The following is a 24,715-nucleotide window of genomic DNA, read 5'->3' as shown; positions in this document are numbered from 1 at the left end:
TTATCAAACCACGTTTGTGATATTGCCTTTTGGGGCTAACATGACCAGGCTACTGGCAGAGGTAACTCTGGAACATGCGACATGGAACTCTACATGTGAGAAACAGTCTTCTCTCTAATTGAAAACAGAAAAATTATATATTTCTTTATTTTTAAAGGAGATTCCAAATACCTATTTCCGTGCCTGTAACATAATCAGTTTATGAGATATAAGTATCCTCATAAACAGAATTCAACTCCTTCAATTTTTTCACTCTCCACCTGAAGTCAATTTTCCAAAAACAAAAAATATGTGCTCTTTATTTTTAAAGGAGATTTCAGATACCAAATTTCATGTGTGTAACATCTTAGTTTTTGAAATATAAGTATCCTCATAAACAGAACTCACCTCCTTTATTTATTTATTTATTTATTTATTTTCACTTCCCTCCTTAAGTTGATTTTTCCAGAAACAAAATATATGTGTTTCTTTATTTTTAAAGGAGGTTCCATACGCCAATTTTCACATGGGTAACATGTTAAGTTTATGGGATATACCTTAGATATACTCATTTTAAAAATTCACCTGCTTTTTCCACTTTTTTCACCCCCTTAAGTGGATTTCACAGAAAAAGAAAAAAATTTACGTATTTCTTACTTTTAAAGGAGATTCCAAGTACCATTTTTCATGTCTGTAACATCTTCAATTTTTGAGATATACATACACTCATAAAAGGAATTACAATGCCTTCACTTTTTTTAAACCCCTTCCCCCATTAAGTGGACTTTCCAAAAAAAAAAAAAAACTTGTTTCTTCATTTTTAAAGAAGATTCCAGATTCCAATTTTCACGTCAGTAATGTCTTCAGTTTTTTATATACAAGCAACCTCATAAAATGGATTCAAGCCCCTTTTCACTTATTTTTTACATCTGTAACATAAGTTTTTGAGATATACTTACTTTGAAAATTCACTTCATATTTACTTCTTTTAACCCCCCTTAAGTGGATTGTCCAAAAAAAAAAAAAAAGCTTGTTTCCTTATTTTTAAAGGAGATTCCAAATACCAGTTTTTACTTCTGTAACATTTTGAGTTTATGAGATATACTCATTTTTAAAATTCATCCCTTTTTTCCTCTTCTTTTTCATCCCCCCTACTCCCTCCGAGTGGATTTTCCAAAAAAAAAAAAAAATTACGTATTTCTTTACTTTTAAAAGATATTCCAAATACCAATTTTCAAGTCTTTTGAACTGTTCAGTTTTTGAGTTATAAATAGACACATTTTAAACTTCACCCCTTTGTTACCCCCTTAGTGATTCAATATCCAACAATACTTCCTTAGTGAGTACCTGTACTGTAATATAAATTTGAAATCTTTATATCCAGTAGTTTTGTCAGTCAGTCAGGACATGTTCTTTTATATCTATAGATGTACCTTGCCAGTTGAAAAGAACTTAGGAGTTACCCTAATTTAAAAATTTAGCATAAAAGTCATCTTACTCAATCTTGCAAGCTATTTCTAAAAATAAAATAATGTACTTATTCTTTACTTGAATTATTTTTAACAAAGGATAATTAAAAATATGATTTTGATTTATATCTATACTAGCATGGTACCCGTGCTTCGCTACGGTATTATACTGAAATTTATAATTGAATGCTTATTGTTTTAGATATATAATCCGCCAAAATTCGCGATCTGATTCGTTTTCTGCGAGAATCCGCCGAAATTCGCGATCTGACTCGTTTTCTAATTGATTACGGCAAGTCTCCCTCCATTTTTCAATCTTTCTTTCCAGCAATCGATTTCGTACTTCCCGGGCTAGGTCCAGGTATTCCACCCGGTCAGTTGCGTCCCTAAATCTTAGCCATCTTTTCCTATAAGCATTTTTAATATGAATGAAATCCTTCAGGAGATCCGGCGTGGTGTCGTCTTGGGTGCCTTGGCGGTTCTGAACCCGCAGCCAGACTGCATTCTTAGTCATTACCTGTCCAGGACCCGTTTCCAGCACGGTCCGCACATTTGACGACGGTCCAGAACATTATTATTATTATTATTATTATTATTATTATTATTATTATTATTATTATTATTATTATTATTATTATTATTATTATTAATAATATTATTGATGTTCTGGACCCAACAGCAAGATGCAAGACCGCTACTTGGCGGTAAATTACATCTGCTGCCATTGTCATTGTTGAGAATGTGACCAGTACCATTGTCGCGCGTAGGCAAGTGTGGGGGATTTCTGGCCATACGAATGACATACTTCCGTGCATTATTGACCTTATTATAGAAGTGAAAACCGGACGGTCAATCTCATTCTTATAGTTTATTTCAAATGGGTTTAAATTTTTATTTATATCCCAGGAGAAGGTACTGTAATCTAAGAACATTCTCCGAAGGGAAAGATGGCTCTTGAAAACGAACCCAGGAAAGATTAAAAATGATCTGTTTATGATCAGAATAAGTACATCGAAAATCTACAGCCTGTTTCCAGTAATTCGACAGGGTCAGGAATGGAATGAATAAAGCGGCCATCTAGCGTCGACAATAGGAATTGTGCCGGCAGCCGAAACCTGTCGCACTACTCTGGGGCAATGATTAATGGATGACAAATGAAATGAAATTATATTGGATAGTGTTGCTGGAATGAATGACGACAGGGTAAACCAGAGTATCCGGAGAAAAACCTGTCCCACCTCCGTTTTGTCCAGCACGAATGTCACATGAAGAGACCGGGAATTGAACCACGGAACCCAGCTGTGAGAGGCCGCCGCGCTGCCGCCTGAGCAAAGGAGGCTCCTTATAAATACATTATGAATTGTAAAATTAATTGGTCTCAACTCCTTTTACACCCCACCGCCGTTAAGTTTATTTACCCCCCCCCCCCCCCAAAAAAAAAGAAACTAAAAGAATTCGTGCTTCTTTACTTTTAAAGCAGATTCAAAATATCAAATTTCACGTCTGTAAAATCTTCCTTTTTGAGATAACAGTAGCCTAATTAAAAGAATTCAAGAACATTTTCAGTCACTCTTACCCCCCTCCTCCACCCAAGTGCTATATCCGGAAACTAAAAATACGCGTTTCCTTATTTTTATAGAGATCAAAAGACCATTTTTCACTTCTGTCACATGTTAAGTTTCTTGAGATATACTGTATAAATTCTCATTTTAAAATTTAACCCCCTTTTTAGTTCCCCTTCAGAGGAGTTTCCAAAAACAAATCGCCTGTGTTTCTCTACATTTTCAGGAGATTCCAAATATCACTTTTTACGTCTGTAACATTCTACGTTTCTCAGGTATTCTTTAGATACTGTCTTTCAAAAAATTCACCCAAGTATGTCACTCCTGTTTAACCGCCAGCGATTGGATTTTCCAAAACCAAAAAAAAAAAAAATACGTGTTTCTTTATTTTTAAAGGAGATCCCATATACAAATTTTCAGTTCTGTAATATCTTCCGTTTCTGAGATATATGTATCATCATTAAAGGCATTCAACTAATTATTCACCCTTTTACACCCCTCCTATTGGGATTTTCCGAAAACAAAAAGTGCATGTTTCTTTATTTCTAAAGAAGATTCAAAATACCAATTTTCACATCTGTAAACGTTTAAAATTTTAGGATGTAGATACACTCATTTTAAAAATTCACTCCCCTTTTTACCCCCACCCCATTATTTGGATTTTCCAAAAACGAAAAATACCTGTTCCTTTATTATTTTAAAGTAGACCCCAAATACCAATTTTCAGGTCTGTAATATCTTCAGGTTCTGAAATATAATTCGCCTCATTAAAGGCATTCCACACATTTTCACCCTTTTCCACCCTTCCCATTGGGATTTTCCGAAAACAAAAATATACTTGTTTCTTTATTTTTAAAGGAGATTCTAAATACAAATTTTTACAACTATAAACTTTAAAAGTTTTTTGATATAGATACACTCATTTTAAAAATTCACCCCCTCTCACCCCCCCCCCATTAATTGGATTTTCCAAAAACAAAAAATAAGTGTTTCTTTATTTTTAGAGGAGATCCAAAACACCAACTTTCAGGTCCGTAATATATTCAGTTTCTGAGATATAAGTATCCTCATTAAATGCATTCAACCCATTTTTCACCCCTTTCCACCTTTCCTATTGGAATTTTCCGAAAACAAAAAAATACGTGTTTCTTTATTTTTAATAGAGATCAAAAGTACCAATTTTTAGGTCTGTAATACCTTCAGTTTCTGAGATATAAGTACCGGTATCCTGATTAAAGGCATTCAACCAATTTTTCACCCTTTTTCACCCCTCCTATTGGGATTTTCTGAAAACAAAAAATACGTATTTCCTTATTTTTCAAGAAGATTCTAAATACCAATTTTTACATTTGTAAACTTTTAACGTTTTGAGATATAGATTCACTCATTTTAAAATTTCACCCCCCTTTTCACCCCCTTAGCGACGGAATATCCAAAAATCCTCTCTTAGCGAGCACATACATCTTAATATGAATGTATTTCCAAAATTTCATTTCATTATGTCCAGTAGTTTTGGCTCGGCGATGATGAATCAGTCAGTCAGTCAGTCAGTCAGTCAGTCAGGACAAGCTATTATACACTGACTGACAGAGCAAATGCAACACCAAGGAGGAGTGGTTCGAAAGGGATGAAAGTTGGGGAAAAAACAGAGTCGGCACGGAGGAATAATTGATGTTTATTTCAAACCGATATGCAGGTTACACAATGCGCACGGCATCGACTCAGTAGGATGTAGGACCACCGCGAGCGGCGATGCACGCAGAAACACGTCGAGGTACAGAGTCAATAAGAGTGCGGATGGTGTCCTGAGGGATGGTTCTCCATTCTCTGTCAATCATTTGCCACAGTTGGTCGTCCGTACGAGGCTGGGGCAGAGTTTGCAAACGGCGTCCAATGAGATCCCACACGTGTTCGATTGGTGAGAGATCCAGAGAGTACGCTGGCCACGGAAGCATCTGTACACCTCGTAGAGCCTGTTGGGAGATGCGAGCAGTGTGTGGGCGGGTATTATCCTGCTGAAACAGAGCATTGGGCAGCCCCTGAAGGTACGGGAGTGCCACCGGCCGCAGCACATGCTGCACGTAGCGGTGGGCATTTAACGTGCCTTGAATACGCACTAGAGGTGACGTGGAATCATACGCAATAGCGCCCCAAACCATGATGCCGCGTTGTCTAGCGGTAGGGCGCTCCACAGTTACTGCCAGATTTGACCTTTCTCCACGCCGACGCCACACTCGTCTGCGGTGACTATCACTGACAGAACAGAAGCGTGACTCATCGGAGAACACGACGTTCCGCCATTCCCTCATCCAAGTCGCTCTAGCCCGGCACCATGCCAGGCGTGCACGTCTATGCTGTGGAGTCAATGGTAGTCTTCTGAGCGGGCGCCGGGAGTGCAGGCCTCCTTCAACCAATCGACGGGAAATTGTTCTGGTCGATATTGGAACAGCCAGGGTGTCTTGCACATGCTGAAGAATGGCGGTTGACGTGGTGTGCGGGGCTGCCACCGCTTGGCGGCGGATGCGCCGATCCTCGCGTGCTGACGTCACTCGGGCTGCGCCTGGACCCCTCGCACGTGCCACATGTCCCTGCGCCAACCATCTTCGCCACAGGCGCTGCACCGTGGACACATCCCTATGGGTATCGGCTGCGATTTGACGAAGCGACCAACCTGCCCTTCTCAGCCCGATCACCATACCCCTCGTAAAGTCGTCTGTCTGCTGGAAATGCCTCCGTTGACGGCGGCCTGGCATTCTTAGCTATACACGTGTCCTGTGGCACACGACAACACGTTCTACAATGACTGTCGGCTGAGAAATCACGGTACGAAGTGGGCCATTCGCCAACGCCGTGTCCCATTTATCGTTTGCTACGTGCACAGCACAGCGGCGCATTTCACATCATGAGCATACCTCAGTGACGTCAGTCTACCCTGCAATTGGCATAAAGTTCTGACCACTCCTTCTTGGTGTTGCATTTGCTCTGTCAGTCAGTGTATATATATATATATAGACTAGCAAGATACCCGTGCTTCGCTACGGTATTATACTGAAATTTACAATTGAATGTTTATTGTTTTAGATATATAATCCGCCGAAGTTCGCGATCTGACTCGTTTTCTGCGAGAATCCGCCAAAATTCGCGATCTGACTCGTTTTCTAATAGATTACGGTATGTTTCCTCCAATTTTTCAATCTTTCCTTCCAGCAATCGATTTCGTACTTCCCGGGCTAGGTCCAGATATTCCACCCGGTCAGTTGGGTCCCTAAATCTTTGCCATCTCTTCCTATAAGCGTTTTTAATATGAATCAAATCCTTCAGGAGATCCGGCTTGGTGTCGTCTTGGGTGCCTTCGCGGTACTGAACCCGCGGCCGGACTGCATTCTTAGTCATTACACGTCCAGGACCCGTTTCCAGGGTGGTCCACACATTTGACAACGGTCCAGAACATAATAATAATAATAATAATAATAATAATAATAATAATAATAATAATAATAATAATAATAATAATAATAATATAATTTAATAATAATAATAATAATAATAATAATAATAATAATAATAATAATATAATTATAATATAATTATAATTATATAATATAATTATATAATATAATTATTATATAATATAATTATATTATATAATAATTATAATTATTATAATTATATTATTATTATTATTATTATTATTATTATTATTATTATTATTATTATTATTATTATTATTATTATTATTATTATTATTATTATTATTATTAAAATATGTTCTCGAACCCAGAGCAAGATGCAAGACCGCTACGTGGCGGTAAATTACATCTGCTGCCAGTGTCATTGTTACAATGTGACCAGCACCATTGTCGCGCGTAGGCAAGTGTGCGGGATTTCTGCCGACACCAATGACATACTTCCGTGCATTATTGACCTTATTATAGAGGTGAACAATTTGACGGTCCATCTCATTCCTATCGTTTATTTCAAATGTGTTTAAATTTTTATTTATATGCCAGGAGAATCTACTGTAATCTAAGAACGTTCTCCGAATGAAAAGATGGCTGTTGAAAACGAACCCAGGAAAGATTAAAAAATGATCGGTTTATGATGAGAATAAGTACATCGAAACTATATAGCCTGTTTCCAGTCATTCGACAGGGTAAGAAATGGAATGAATAAAGCCCCATCTAACGGCGACAATAGGAATTGTGCCGGCTGCCGAAGCACACCTCTGGGGCAATGATCGATGAATGACAAATGAAATGAAATTTGGACAGTGTTGCTGGAATGAATGATGACAACGAAAATCGGAGTATCCGGAGAAAAACCTGTCCCGCCTCCGTTTTGTCCAGCACGAATATCACATGGAGTGACCGGGATTTGAACCACGGAACCCAGCTGCGAGAGGCCGGCGCGCTGCCGCCTGAGCAACGGAGGCTCCTTATAAGTACATTATGAACAGTAAAATCAATTGGTCTCACCTCCTTTTACACCCCACCGCCGTTAACTTAATTTACCCCACACCAAAAAATAAATAATAGAAGGCGTGTTTCTTTATGTTGAAAGGAGATTCCAAACACCATTGTTCACGTCTGTTACCTTCAGTTTTGAGATGTAAGTATTCCCATAAAAATAATTCACTTTCTTTCACTTCTTTTCACACTCCCCCCCCCCCACCCGTAAGTGAATTTTCCGGCAAAAAATACTTGTTTCTTTAATAGTAAAGGATCTTCTAAATAGGAATTATCCCGACTCTAGCTTCTTCAGTTTTTGATTTACATGTATTCATGAAAGGAATTCAACTCCTTTTCACTCTCGCTCCCCAAGATGGTCCCCCCCAAATGCGTTTTTCTTTGTTTAAGGAGATTCAAATACCAATTTTCACGTCCGTAACAACTTTAATTTTTATTAGATGTATGTATTCTCATACAATTAAGTCAATTAATTTTTCAATTCTTTCATCCCCCCCCCCCCACCATCATTGTATTTTCCGATAATACGTGTTTCTATACTTTTAAAGCAGATTCCAAATGTCTAATTTCACGTCTGTAATATCTTCATTTTTGATATATCAGTAGCCTAATTAAAAGAATTCAACACCATTTTCAGTCACTTTTACCCCCCCACCCTTCCACCCAAGTGGTATTTCCGAAAGCTAAAAATACACGTTTCTTTATTTTTAATAGAGATAAAAAATACAATTTTGCACTTTTATAACATGTTAAGTTTTTGAGATATACTGTAGAAATTCTCTTTTTAAAATTTCACCCCTTTTTAGTTCCCCTTAAGTGGAGTTTCCAAAAACAAATCACCTATCTTTCTTTACATTTACAGAGATTCCAAATACCCAGTTTTTACGTCTGTAACATTTTACGTTTCTCAGATATTCTGTAGATATAGTCTTTCAAAAAATTCACCCCAGTTTGTCACTCCTGTTTAACCGCCATTAAATGGATTTTCCAAAAAGAAAAAAGTACATGTTTCTTTATTTTTAAAGGAGCTCCCATATACAAATTTTCAGTTCTGTAATATCTTCAGTTTCTGAGATATATGTATCCTCATTAAAGGCATTCAACCAATTATTCACCCTTTTACACCCCTCCTATTAGGATTTACAGAAAACAAAAAAATACGTGTTCCTTTATTTTTAGAGGAAATTCTAACTACCAATTTTTACATCTGTAAATTTTAAAGTTTTAGGATGTAGACACACTCATTTTAAAAAATTAACTCCCCCCTTTTCACCCCCCAATATTTGGATTTTCCAAAAACGAAAAAATACGCGTTTCTTTACTTTTAAAGTAGATCCAAAATACCAATTTTCAGGTCTGTAATATCTTCAGGTTCTGAAATATAAGTAGCCTCATCAAAGGCATTCAACCCATTATTCACCCTTTTACACCCTTCCTATTGGGATTTTTCGAAAACAAAAGAATACGTGTTTCTTTATTTTTAAAGGAGATTCTAAATACCAATTTTTACATGTATAAACTTAAAAAGTTTTGAGATATAAGTACACTCATTTTAAAATATCACCCCCTTTTCACCCCCCCATTAATTGGATTTTCCACAAAAAGAAAAATACGTGTTTCTTTATTTTTAAAGGAGATCCCAAACACCAATTTTCAGGTCTGTAATATCTTCAGGTTCTGAAATATAAGTAGACTCATGAAATGCATTCGACCCCTTTTTCAACCTTTACCACCCTTCCTATTATGATTTTCCGAAAACAAAATATACGTGTTTCTTTATTTTTAATGGAGATTCTAAATACCAATTTTTACATCTATAACCTTTAAAAGTTTTGAGATATAGATACAGTCATTTTAAAATATTACCCCCTTTTCACCCCCCTTAATTGGGTTTTCCAGAAAAACAAAAAATACGTGTTTCTTTATTTTTGAAAGAGATCCCAAACACCAATTTTCAGGTCTATAATATCTTCAGTTTCTGAGATATAAGTAGCCTCATTAAAGGCATTCAACCCATTTTTCACCCCTTTTCACTCCTCCTATTGCAATTTTCTGAAAACAAAGAAATACGTGTTTCTTTATTTTTAATGAAGATTCTAAATACCAATTTTTACATCTGCAAACTTTAAAAGTTTGGAGATATAGATTCACTCATTTTAAAAATTCACCCCCTTTTCACCCTCCCATTAATTGGATTTTACAGAAACAAAAAAATACTTGCTTCTTTATTTTTAAAAGAGATCAAAAGTACCAATTTTCAGGTCTGTAATATCTTCAGTTTCTGAGATATAAGTACCGGTATCCTGATTAAAGGCATTCAATCCATTTTCACCCTTTTTCATCCTTCATATTGGGATTTTCTGAAAACAAAAAAATACGTGTTTCCTTATTTTTAAAGAATATTCCAAATACCAATTTTTACATCTGTAAACTTTTAGAGTTTTGAGATATAAATACATTCATTTTAAAATTTCACCCCCATTTTCACCCCCTTAGCGAAGGAATATCCAAAAATCCTCTCTTAGCGAGCACCTACATCATAATATGAATATATCCCCAAAATTTCATTTCTTTATGTCCAGTAGTTTTGGCTCGGCGATGATGAATCAGTCAGTCAGTCAGTCAGGACAAGCTATTTTATATATATAGATAGATTACTAATTTTCTTGTATCTGAATCTTGGGGTGTTTGTAGTGAGTGAAGAAATAATTTCTGATTTTCAGTGTGAATCAATAGCCAGGAGTGGTTTTATATTATCGTACAGAGCACAGAAAATTTCCTTTAAGGCATGTTGTAGAGAACATAACAGTTCAAAAAAATAATTCTACATCAGTACCACATGTAACAAAAAATAAAGTTATCACCCTATGAGATACAGTACATAATATTCTTCGTCATGTTACTAAAAAATAATGTAAGTTGTTCTCGAGGAGTTGTTGATAGAATTATTACTGGGTGTTTGGTTAGTAACATCCTGAAACATATGTACTGTACTGTATTGTAGAACCTCATTTGTAATAAATCTCGGGGAGATTTAATATTTCTTCCTTAAAAAAGGGTTTTTCTTAAAAGGGCTTTCATAGAAAATAGGCATTATATCACATGAAGTAAAAATACATTTGTGTCTTTAACTAATGTAATGCAGGCCGATGACCTAGATGTTAGGGCCCTTTAAACAACAATTATCAAATTATCAACATTTTTTTTTCGTATGGCTATTTCTAGCCTGGTGCAGCCCTTGTAAGGCAGACCCTCCAATGAGGGTGGGCGGCATCTGCCATGTGTAGGTACTGCATGTTATTGTGGTGGAGGATAGTGTTATGTGTGGTGTGTGAGTTGCAGGGATGTTGGGGACAGCACAAACACCCAGCCTCCGAGCCATTGGAATTAACCAATGAAAGTTAAAATCCCCGACCCGGCAGGGAATCGAACCCGGGACCCTCTGAACTGAAGGCCAGTACGCTGACCATTCAGCCAATGAGTCGGACAAATTATCAAGTAATGTGATGGCATTGTCAAGAAATAATAAAACAACATGTTAATAAATACTCATCATCATTATCATAATCATCATCATCATTATCATCATCATCATCATCTTGTATCAGCTTTAGTTTTCTGGATGCAGTGAATAAGCGCTCTACACTTATTTCTGTCCATGTAGGTGTCTTCTTCCATAAACTGTTGTAAATCCAGACCTTGCCCAGGTACATCATTTCTAACCTAATTGATCCATCTCTAGTGGCTCAGACGATTGAGGCACTGGCCTTCTGACCCCAACTCGGCAGGTTCGATCCTGGCTCAGTCCGGTGGTATTTCAAGGTGCTCAAATACGTCAGCCTCGTGTTGGTAGATTTACTGTCACATAAAAGAACTCCTGCGAGACTAACTTCCAGCACCTCGGCATCTCCAAAACCCATCAAAATTAGTTAGTGGTACGTAAAAACAATAACATTAACTGAGTCATCTCTTCCTTAGCCGTCCACTTGATCTTTTGCCTTCAAGTTTCTTCTCAAACCACACTCTAGCAGTTCTTTGTGGGTCTATTCTTTCGAGATAACCGAATCATTTCATCCTGACTTTGACACAGATCTCACTAAGGGGTTGTTTCACTTGGACACGATGGTGTATCTCGTTGTCTCTGATTTTGTCCCTCTTTGTTTTCTGAATCATACATGGTTCTTAAGAACTTTATTTCAACTGCTCATAGTTTGCTGACATTTCTGTTGGTTTGGATGCAGGTTTCTGGATTTTATGTAGAAACTGGTGCAAAGAAGTTTCTGTAGAGTATTAATTTTGATCTCAATGAAACTTGCTTATCCCAAAGGAGTTTTCTCACAAGATGATAACATTGTGCTCCATTCTGTACGCTGCTAGAGATTTCTGAAGATGATCTGCTATATATTGTTATTACATGGCCAAGATAGCAGAATTGAAGTACTTGTTCCAAGTTTGATCCATCCAGAGTGATGTTAGTACAGATGTTCTGTTGACTAACAGGCAACACTTCCATTTTGGACTTGCTTATCTTGAGACCAAATTGCTTGAATATAGCATTCCAGTCATGCAGCTTCTGTTGTACTTTGGCCTCATCACCCCATATCATAACATCATCTACAGAGGCAAGAGCTTTAAACTCTGAGTTGTTGTTGTTGAGTATCTTATATCTTTTCATTATTTCATCCATTACAGCGAGGAATAAAAGTGGTGATAATGTGCTGCCTTGTTATACACCCTGCCTAGTCTCAAACCACTCCATATATCCATCACCTATTTGGACACAACTCTGGCTGTTTTCATACAGCATTTTGACTTTATTAATTTAAGTACATGGTATAGATCTATTTTCAAGGCATTCCCAGATACTAGAAAGTCAAATTGACACAAAAATAACAGAAAATACTTACATAACTGCAGAAGTAACAAATTCCTTAGTAGACCACTGGGAGCACCACCTGCAGCAAGAAAAACAGAAGTGGATATTACTGATGTGCAATTGTAACATGAAGGAACATAGGCTTAACATGATTTTAAAGAGATTTTGTGATAAATAGACCATGATAAACTGAAAATGAGCATACTAACCTTCACTTTCTGAAATAGTCGAGTAGAGTAGTTTACTTTCTTTTGCCCAGTTGTTTCACAAAAGGAGGATTTCTCTCCATTTCGTTAGGATTGTTGATGACGCCCTCATCAACATTGAAGGAGAAAAAGTACCCATGGACAATATCCAGTCCCTCCACTGCTGCCCCAAAAGTTGGTTTTGCTGGATCCTCTTCTTTCTCATCTTCTGCTTCCTCTTCTGCTTCAGTGTTCCATTTCTTTGCATCATCACAAACGTTCCCAACATCCATCTGCAGTGCCAAGGTTAGTAACAAATTCACAAGAAACAAATTCTTCTAATGTTTTGGCACCCATGTCCTTTGATACAATCCTCCAATTCTTCCCAATGTCATCATTAGTATATTCTGCATTAAAAACTTCTGAAATGGGCCCAAAACCTGAATGACCAAAGTAGTTTCGAATTGTGTCAGTTGTGACTAGTTGCCGTGCTGCTACAAATGTATACATGGCTTAGAGTATATACAATTTCATTTCCTCATTTCTTTAGAGTAAAGAAATAGCTCTTTGAAGCAGGGCCTTCCTGTACTTTACTTTCACTAAATGAATAATGCCAGGGCCCAGAGTCTGCAGGCGAGTGGTGCAGTTAAGAGGAAAGAAGATCACTTTGATATTCCACAGGAAAGATGTATCTGAAGGATGAGGTAGACATCCATCTGTTGCCAACATAATTCTCCTTTCAGTTGATTCCCTCTTAGCATCCAAGCTTCGTGAAAATTTTACAGATTTTTCTGACTTCAGCCACACATTTTATTAAAGCAATTTTGCACAGGAATATATGGTTGTTTTTGAAAGATCTTGGATTCTTAAATTTTCCAAATATTAGCGCAGGTCCTTTTTCATTCCCTTTGCTGTTAAAACATAACAACGCCATCAGTCTTTCTTTACCTTTTTTTGCCTCCGTGGAATTTTTATTCATGAACAACGTGTCGTAGACTGGAGAAAATCATAGAACACTTCTTTTTCCTTGACATTAAAAATATCCTTAGTGTCATATCCTTGAAGATGAGGCACTATATTCTTCTTCCAGTACACAGATATATCACTGTCAACTTCCACACTCTCGTCACACGTTTTGGATTGAAAGATTGTGCCGTATTTTTAAAACTATCAAACCAGCCATTCGAAACATGGAAATTGACCAAATTCAGCTTAAGTGCAATTTCTTGAGCGTTTTGTTTTATTGTGTTCCTGTCAATGGGAGCATTCTCACTATTTTTTTTTTCTTGAACCATTTCAGTAAATTTTTTTCAAGTTCCTCATTCATGGGAGAATGAATATTCTTCTGTATTTTTGCCCCAGAACTCTACTCTACTCTTCTTCTGCAGTCACAATAGCATCCTTCTGTGTAATGATTCCAAACAACATACACGGTGCCATATCATAATTTTTTGTCATCTCTGACAGAGGAACTTGACTATCCTTTTCAACAATACTAATGATGTTGATCTTTTGTTTAAGAGTCAGCTTCTTATGTTTAGCACCCATAATGAAAATCGTCCACCATAAATCGCAGCACAACTAATTCAGGCACAAATGTAACTTGCAGCACAACCTGTAATACAGGAACAAAACAAAGAGTGAATGAGATTGGAGATATTCTTCAGTCTGCACCTGTGTGATTCCTTAGTAGTGACTAGAGCCGCAAGACAAAACACCTAGCTGGGGCAGCAATGTTATGGCTATAGGCTGAGGCAGGTGCTCTCACTGGGGAATGGACAAATGGAAAGTGAATAACATGACAGTGACTATTCCTTGCCAGGAACAGAGATTTCCAGAGACTGTGTCATTTTATCATGATTGCACACATCGCTAAAGGAGCATTTTCATTTAATGTGCCAATATCGAACTGAGATTACAAGAAAACAGAAGTTAATCAACATCTAAGATTAGTTTAGAAAAAAGAATCTTTTTGTAAATTTTTGTTACAATGGGTTGTCCGATTGTAATTAATGTGAAATATATTCCTCAGAAGTAGACTTTTCCTTAAATTGTGGTTCATTACAAGGGAATTTTAATAACCTTATGCTCACGGCGATTTGGCCAGGATTTATGAAAATCTTCATTAACAGTAGGAATTTCTTAAAAGCAGACATATTAAAATGGGGTTCTACTGTATATCATATTATGATTTAAAGGGATTAAGTTTCTAAGTGTCTATCAGTTGAGATATTTGTGCAGTTCATGTGGGACAAGAATGGTTCTTGGAATCATATGAGCATTTCTATTGATAATTCATTTGTAGACAACTGACTGAAGGAATAAAGAAAGAACAGAAGATGAAGCAAATAATTTCTTGGAAGTTGAAATAACAACTGGTAATGAAGTTGAGGTGTTCTTTTCCAACATGTAACAGGCCCACCTCAGCCAATTCACTTCTGTGCGAATAAGTCTGTGTGGAATAATACCTTATCCACATACCCATCAGCGGAATACATGATGCATACCTGTGAAATAACTGTTATTTTTATGCATAGCAACAACATACAGTACACGAAACTTTTAGTGATACCTGGGCTCCCTAGTGCTGAATCGTAGACCTCTGTTATCTTCAAGATACGTATTGGCAACCTTTGAAACTCAAACTATGAATCAATTATGCATCGCCGTGAGACATCTGGCATACACTTTACGTACTAGTACCATTGTTGTTTACACAGCAAAGCCAGAATATAGAATTCATGCTAGGAACAAGATTCGCATCGAGAAATGTTATATAATGTGTGTGTGACACGGTTGTTGGCTTAAGGTAATACAGGTTTAGAAAATTCATACCGATCGATCATACTATTGATTAAATTCAGATTTCATTTCCATTCAGTTGGCAGTATTACCAGAACCAGGAGAGCTCCCTCCTTACTCCTCACTCTCGTACAACCAGTTATCACTAGAAGTTTCGTGTACTGTACATACTGTGTATCCATCTTGTCTCATACCCATGAAACAGTACCGGTAGTGATTTCCAGTGTACATGCTGGGCACAGTCCTGATAACTTGCAAAGTGCCGTTGTTTATAATGTATTTTTACCTGGCAAAGGTCCACATATATTCTTCCTTTATTATGTACACATTAATTTTTATAACTTTGTTATGAGGATAAAGATATTATCCTCACTAATTTTAAGATCCCCTGATGTGACATTTGTGGTGATCAGGAGATGATATCTGTTGAGACATTTAAAAAAATTTGTATGCGCGTGTGTGGGTGTGTGTGGGGGGGGGGTATTTGTTGCTATGTGTTCATGTTTGTTTATAATAAATCTAGTTTTCCTTACAACTTTGGTTTTTCATTGAATTTGTGCACATGGTTTGTTAGAATTTTAAATATTTTTGTACAGGTGAGAATGATCAAGGTTGCTTGGGTGACAATTACTGTCCTCCAAAATGTACGTGTACTGGTACAGTGGTGCGCTGCAGCAGAGTTCGTCTGAAGGAAATACCACGTGGCATTCCCCCAGAAACATCAGAATTGTAAGACATATTATTTCTTAATCAGAGTGAAACTTCTATTTAGTACATTTTGGTAAAACACTTGCCCAAATTTATGTTTCTAGTTATCCCGCTGAAAAATGAAAGCTAACTATATTTAGTGTTTTCCATGAATAAAGCTCAAGTGGTTGAGTGTTGAAACCCATATAAATTCTGAATGGGATGTTCACAGAAACTTTATTGTCTTTCTTTCTTTCTTTTATTTTTAAGGTTATAAGCTATGATTCTGTTTCAGATACCTGATTTCCAGGTATTCTGGTAGGTGTTTTTTTTTTTTTTTTTTTTTTTACTGTTTGTTTAATAAAATTCAAATGCATGCAGTTTGGCTATTTAATGTGACATTGTTCCTGGCAACCTCAGAACTGCTACATTTTATACCATATACAAATCCAGAAACACACCAGGCAATTTTGCCTTGCGACTAGGGTTGCACAGCTGTGAGCTTGCACCTAGAAGATAGTGGGTTCGAACCCTACTATCGGCAGCCCTGAAGATGGTTTTCCGTGGTTTACATTTTCACAACAGATAAATGCTGTCCATTGAGTTTTATAATAGAGGTCTGGCCAGGCTGAGTGGCTCACGGTTGAGGCACTGGCCTTCTGATTCCAACTTGGTAGGTTCGATCATGGCTCAGTCCGGTGGTATTTGAAGGTGCTCAAATACATCAGACTTGTGTTGATAGATTTACTGGCACATTAAAAAACTCCTGCAATTCTAAATTCTGGCACCTTGGCGTATCCTAAGACCATAAAAATAGTTGGTGGGACATAAAGCTAATAACATTGTTATTAAATAGAGGTCTGCAAATGATCCAGTTTGTTCACTGATGCTCATTCAAACTTCATACAGTCGACCGTATTTCAGTTGACCTTCAGCGGGTTGGCTAGCAACATGTAGTCTGAGGTAAGGAGGCTGATGAGCTCACAGACGTTTTTAACCAAGTTACAATGAAGAGACTTAAAAGGAGCGAGGAAAGCAGAGTGGCTGACTATACACTATTGGACACCATGCAAATATATTAATGAAATATGCATTGAAGTAATATAAATACAAACTTACTACAAACACTGTGAGATCAACTTGTCACGTTACTAGACACAGAACATTATCTTGTACTGTCTTTCACATCATCGCAAACATTCATCATTATAGTGTTATTTGTTTTAGTACAGAATGAATGAAGAGAACGTCATTTAGTATATCATGGTTATACGAGCTCCTTTTGTCACTATTTAAGTTATCGGCTAAACTGAAATTTCTTTCAATTCCCTTATTGGAGGCTGGAATAGACAATATTTTCTTTGCTAGCAGAGCAAATCTTGGATATTCTGTGCGGTTATTTCTCCACTATGCAAGGGAATTGTCATCAGAAAGGCAATCATATAATAAATAAATTGTTCTAGTAAAAATGTCAGCAATGTTTATTTTTCCATAGTCTGTGCAAACATTAACACATTCTTGACATAGATCTAGGAACCTATTCCCGAAACAACCATAAAGGGACAGAGATCTGTTGAACACATTTTGATGCAATTCTGTGTAATGTTTTGTTTGATATCGTGTGATGCTGTATTTGATGGACACGCTGTATTCGGCCACACTTTCAACACGTGTACTTTCAGGTGTGAGGTAGTAGATGCAAAAGTCAATAAGGAAGCATAACATGTTGTGAAATGGCACATATCCTGTATGTTGACCATTCACAGTTGTTACTAGCAAGAAGTATTTCCACATTTCACTCTTCATCCTTTCTTAATTTAGTAATCCATATTGCTTCCTCTCAGGATTTGCTTTCACCCTGTCTTTGGACTCCCATTCCATGTTTGCAACAAATGTCATAGTGACTGAGAATGTGAATCAGTCGGACCAAATGTGGTGGCGTTCGCTTAGACTGTAGAGCGTCAAGCAGTCAGTCGGGTCACGCTCACTAAATCACAATTTGTGCGTAACCTCGGCCGAGATAACACGGCAAGCGGCGTGTCGGTACTGTGCGGTTATCGCGTAGTGCAAGTGTGTGTTCCTAATACATATTTTGTGTAGTTCTTGGAAAATTGTACGTACAATCATGGCAAGTATCAGGAAGAACACTATAAAATGTGTTTTCGAAGACAGGATTAATAGGCCTTCACCTTTAGAAATCCATCGTTGGATTAGTCATGAACTAAAACTTAACAGAGACCAAGTGATTGCCGTACAGTTAAATAACGGAGAAAATGCTGTGTACATAAAACTAGTATCTGTGACTCTTTATGAAAACCTTCTAGCACATCACGAAGGAGTGAAAACTTTTCTATTAGCTAATGGCGGTACCACTAAAGTAACGATTTCGGCAGCGGACACTTTAGCTAAAAGCTTACGTGTGTTCAACCTCCCTCCAGAAATAAGCAACGATCGCCTTGCACGAGTGCTCTCTACATATGGAGTAGTCAGAGACATCCAGGAAGAACGGTGGAAGGAAGCCTACGAATTTTCTGATGTAAGCAATGACATACGAATTGTAAAAATAGAACTTAAGTACCCTATCCCATCTCAGCTTATGCTGAATGATTGTAGAAATCTACTATCGTACGAAGGACAATCAAAATCATGTTTCTATTGTAAAGAAACGACACACCTTCAAATAGATTGTCCCAATAGGAAAGCATGTCCCGCACTGAGTAGAAAACAAACATGCAGCTCCGCAGTGGCCGAGTCTGATGGGAGCAGTACACTAAGCAACACAACAGATGCAGAAGTCGGCGTTCTCTCGCCTGAATACCCAACCATATTAGAGAGTATTACTCACACTCCGCATAAACAATAACACAACTTTCAAGAAACCTCCCTTCTAGCTGACAGCATAGCAGACACATCTTTACCTCGTAGTATGGAAGTAGCAATCAGGGCACTTTGTAGTGACAACCTGGAGAAGGGGGAAAATATTCAGACACTACGGGAGACTGTAGATCAGGCGGCAGCTGACGAGAGTCCAGTTGGAGTGAAACAAATAGTAAATACACCACTAGAAAGACAGCTGTGGTCTGAGGATATGGAACTTCAGGAAGACACTCATACACCAACAGGAGGCACTTAGTTAACAAAAAAGAACACACACCCAGATTTTACAAACCATCCAATTACAGACAACAAACAAACAACGCCTGCTTCCTTGCGCAGTGAAGACATGGAGTTTACACTGGATTTAGACAATTCTTCCCTTGCTGACCCTGTAATTGATCCTAACACAACTACAGGACCGAGTGTTAGTGAAAGTGCAGTGACGTTGCTAGCAGGTGACAAGACTACCCCGAATGCGACAGGCAGTACCAAGGACTCTCACAACCTACAGTTGAAAGTTGTCAAACAATACGTTGCACGTGACGAATCAAAACCGTACAACACCCAAAGGCGTTGTACCTCACACAGTCGGCTTAAATAATAGAAACTATAAACCAGTGTATGTGTGACAGTGTATTGACCACAACAGCTTAATCACATCCTTCTACCAGAATGAATTCTACTACAATTACCTTGATACTTCCCTTGTTTCTGCAGATGACTCTTCTACGTTGTGTCACCACCTTGAATGTAGACGGCGTCAAAAGTCTAACCACGCAAGCTCTCCTTCAGGATTTTGTCAGGGTTCATTATATAGATATCCTATTTCTTCAAGAAGTTAATGATCCAAACTTAGACTGGCTGTCGGCATACGAATATAAAGTAAACGTAGGTCCATCACTTCGACGTACGGCTATAATATATAGAGCAGGACTGACTGTTTCTGAAGCGGAGTTTCATCCCAATGGTAGAATTGTTTCTGTGCAATGTGAGGACACCATTTTTATTAATGCTTATGCTCCGTCCAGTTTGCAAGGGCGTCTAGACAGAGAACGCTTATTTGAAGATGACATCAGATATTTTGTGCAGGGCCCTATTAACATAATTTTAGCCGGTGATTTTAACTGTGTATTAAATCCGCGTGATCAAACTGGACATTTCAATAACTGTCGCAGCCTACAAAATCTTGTTGAGGGATTACAGTTACATGACGTTTGGGAACTGAAACATGAAAGTGACGTCCAATTTACATTCTACAGGGCTTCTAGAACAGATCGGACTTATATATCACGAGAGATGAAAACTAGGCTACACAGTTCTGAGATTATACCGGTGTCATTCAGCGACCATCATGCTCTCCTCTTTCGTTACTCAACAACAGTACGACCACCTCTACATGGGCATGGATACTGGAAACTTAATGCATCTCTCTTGTACGACCAAGATGTCCAAAATGATTTTCGAGCACTATGGATGAAATTGCGTAGTAAACGATCTAAATACCATTACCATGTGACCTGGTGGATGGATACTGTTAAACCAGAAATTAAACGATTTTTCAAAAGATTTCCAAACAATGGGCAAAGGAAAAGAGGAATACCTTGAATTTTTATTATGAAGTTTTATACCAGCTTCAACGACAGCAAGCCAGTGGAGAGAATGTCCTTAATGAAATGAAAGAACTCAAACACACTATCATTAATATTCAAGAGAATCATCTGAAAGGGGCGTTCATCCGTGCAAAAGTACCCTCAGTATTTGAAGAAGAGCGTGCTTCACTATTTCACATTTTGACTGAAAGACGTAAAGGGAAGAGGAAAGCAATTACTAAACTCCGGGATGAGCATGGTCACATACAGTCGGATATGAAAGACATTCTCAAAATTGGTGCAGACTACTTCACAACACTATTCCATGACGACCCACCCATTAATCAGCACTTTTACAGCATCCTACAGCATGGTCTACCAACACTGAATAAAGCAGATGAGTCAAGTTTGATTGCAGATATTACCTCGGAGGAAATACTCTCTGCACTTTCCCAAGCACAGCGTCATCGCTCTCCAGGCCCGGATGGAATAATTTATGAATTCTACAAAATAATGTGGGACATAATAGGGGGTGACCTGTTGCAAGTGTACCAAGAAATACTAGAGCGGCCACACATCTTAATGGAAGATTTCACGTCGGGAATTATTATTTTAATTCCCAAAACCACAAGACCTCTAGGAATGGAAGACTCCAGGCCGATCACCTTGCTAAATACAGATTTACAAGATCTTCACTAAAATAATAGCATCTCGAATAAAACAGCAGTTGAAACAGATCATCGGACCATGGCAATCGTGTGGGACATCAGGTCAAAATATTATCTCCAATCTGTTAGTGCTAAGAAACATCATTCTGTTACATGACAAAGCCTCATCGAACCTTCCTCCCACGACACTCGTAAGTTTGGATTTCCACAAGGCCTTCGACAGAATAAAACATCCATATCTATGGTCCACAAAGCAAACTTTCGCCTTTCCACCTAAACTGATTGAGTGCATTAAAGGACTGTATAGAACAGCTACCTCACGAATCATTATAAATGGACATCTAACTGGGAAAATACCTATACGGAAATCAGTTCGTCAAGGATGTCCCCTCTCTATGCTTCTGTTCATCGTAGCGCTAGAACCATTTCTTCACCGAATAAATCAGTGTATATCTGGCCTGTCACTCGGTGCACAAAAAGTGACAGTACGGGCGTATGCTGATGACGTGTGTGTTATCCGAACAGAACCATCCGACGAAGAGCGAACTCTACATATCATCCACGAATTTGAGGAAGATTCAGGATCGAGCGTAAATAAGAAAAAGCCCGGAATGCTGCTTCTTGGCCGTCATCAATCACCTTCGCCTAATAGATCACTGCCCATTGCAACTAAGTTGAAGATCTTAGGAATTGTTTTCCAACAAAATTTTAAAGATATGTTAACCGAGAATTGGACGTCGATAATTAATAAAGTTAGAAACACCTTAATGCAGCAGTATACCAGGTCTCTGAATTTCATCCAAAAAGTATGGCATATTATGTGTTTGCTTTATCTAAAATTTGGTACTTTGCGCGAGTCCTACCTGCAACAAAACAAATAACATGGCGTATAGAACTTTGTCTAGGCCACTATCTTTGGAGAGGTTCCCTGTTTCGGGTGAGATGTAATCAGCTATACTTGCCGATTACACATGGAGGACTCAACCTAATCTGTGTAGACCTGAAATGTAAGGCTCTGCTGGGAAGAACAATACTTAAATCACTGTCAGGGTTGCACACTCGAACAAAATTGACATTTCTTCAACCTCCGGAGCCTGATGTCAGAGGAGGTCGACATTGGCATATACATTGAAATAATAACAGTAAGTTATTTATTAGACCACCTAATCAATACAAAATCTAGTCTTGGATGATTTACATAAATTTGTTAACTAATAGTGGTACATGTTTTGCCTTCCCTGAAGGCATCATCAGCCATAGTCTTAACCTTAAATTAAAAATAAGCGTCTAAATAACATGTTATAATGAAATGAATTTTAAAATCTTGAAGAGATTTGAAGTAAAATAACATTAAAAATAACAATGATGGTTTAAAAAATACAATGTGATGAGATATAATAGTGGAAGTATTAACAAAATTAACATTAGAAGGCTGCTAAAATAAGTGCAATGGATAAAACAACAGATTGTTATACATCAAGTAGTAAGATTGCATATAAATAAAGTTGATAGTCTGGCGGTTATAATTAGACGATGGCGAAAAATCGTATATAATCAAAGTAAAGAAGAGAGAATAAAAGTCAAAGGTTAGTCGAGAGATCCGAAGTTAATCATGATCTTGAAGATAAAAGACGAAAGTCAGAGGCATATGGTGAAGTTGTAGAACACGTTGAGGATATGAAGTTGTAGAATAGAAGTTGAAGAACAGTTTCAAATAGGATCTCTATGGACCATCTCAAAATTTGAAGTAAGTAAGGTTAAGACTATGGCTGATGATGCCTTCAGGGAAGGCGAAACATGTACCACTATTAGTTAACAAATTTATGTAAATCATCCAAGACTAGATTTTGTATTGATTAGGTGGTCTAATAAATAACTTACTGTTATTATTTCAATCAAATATCATCAACACGGACCAAAAATGATATTTATTACATGTAATGTCAATGCCAACCGGGCAATAGTAAAACCTAACAAGTACTTGAACCTCAAAATTAAAATAGGCAAGATTTCTAGAGATAATAAGTTTCTTAAAGATTGCTAGAAATTAGAGTTGGTACCTAAATTTCTCAAATCTTTACAAAGAAAATGTCATCCCTATTCAAAATCTAATGCCACTCAGAAGAAAGTAAACAGCGTATGGTTGAAAAATGAAATTAAACTATTATACAAGAAGAAATCTCTACTAAATTTACAATTATATAGGACTCATTTGACCATCTATCAAAAATTACCCCCACTTGAATGGAGTTCATTTTTAAGGTACACTGACCTTAAACCATCTTACATATTAGACAAGAAACAGAAAACCCTAAATCATAAATTACTTTGTCTTCAAGAAAACAAATGTAAAACTCCTGACCAAAATACAAACAACAAAGTGTCCCCTTCCCATTTGACTAACACTCCCACTACAATCAACCTATCTAATGCAGCCTTCTCTAACCAAGAATTAAATCTATTAGATAAAGGCATCATACATAATTGGCCTAATCACAAAAAAGCAGAAGACATTATCACTACCATCGCTGAAACCGAAACTAATATCGATAAACAAATCCCAATTGATAAACAAAATTACGTACGTTATGAAGTAAAAGAGAAACTTCCAACTTTGATTAATGAGATAACATCTAATAATAACCATAACGTCTCAAAACAAATTCTAAACCTGAAATCCAAAATTCATAACAACAACGTAGTAATTACAAAAGCAGATAAGGGCAACACCATAGTAATAATGAACAAACAATATTACATCCATAAAACTGAAACTTTTTTTTCAGACAATACCTATACCTTAATTAACAAAGATCCAACAAACAAAATACAGCGTAACTTAAAGAACCTTCTTAAAAATTCTAACTTCATTTTAAATGATCAAGATTATCAGAAATTAACTGTAATGAACCCAAAATACCTACAGTCAGATCACTGCCCAAAATTCGTAAAAAGGATGTCCCCATTCGGCCTGTAATTAATAGTATAAATAGTCCTATCTATAAAACCTCTCAATTCCTACACAAATTTCTGAAAAAATATTTCAAATTTCACAACTCCAACCCCATAAAGAACTCGATCAAACTTTGTAATTCCCTAAATAAGTTCAGTGTACAACCAAACCACGTTTTATGTTCTTTTGGCATCACCAACATGTATACTAATATCTCTATCAACAATACTATTAACATCATAAAAAACAATCTGTTGAAACATAGCACATTGAGTAAAATCGAAATTGATGAATGGTTAAAATTACTTAGTTTCATTTTAGACAATAACTATTTTACCTTCAATAAGAAAATTTACAAACAAGTAGGTCTAGCGATGGGAGACCCGTTATCTGGAATACTAGCCGATATATACTTAGATAATCTCGAACATAGTAAGATTATCAATAACATCAACGGACTCTGTCTTTGGCATCGCTATGTTGACGATACCATAGCTATCATTGATAAACAAATCAACAACAGCAATAACATACTATCATTTCTCAACAACTTAGATAATAATATTAAATTCACTAAAGAAAATGAGTTCAATAACTCTTTG

The 24,715-nt window shown here is 37.1% G+C and overlaps 1 protein-coding gene across 1 annotated transcript in view; it reads left to right on the top strand.

The window, feature by feature from the left end:
- Positions 1–24,715, top strand: part of sli (slit guidance ligand) — a 1,279,943-nt gene that overhangs the window by 1,116,810 nt on the left and 138,418 nt on the right. The window contains exon 19 of the mRNA XM_067140837.2: positions 15,936–16,068. Coding sequence (XP_066996938.1) covers positions 15,936–16,068 — 133 coding nt within the window. The remainder of the gene's footprint in view (positions 1–15,935; positions 16,069–24,715) is intronic.

This window comes from Anabrus simplex, chromosome 2, assembly GCF_040414725.1.
Source record: "Anabrus simplex isolate iqAnaSimp1 chromosome 2, ASM4041472v1, whole genome shotgun sequence".
Taxonomy (NCBI): domain Eukaryota; kingdom Metazoa; phylum Arthropoda; class Insecta; order Orthoptera; family Tettigoniidae; genus Anabrus; species Anabrus simplex.
This window is presented reverse-complemented; position numbering and strand designations above follow the sequence as displayed.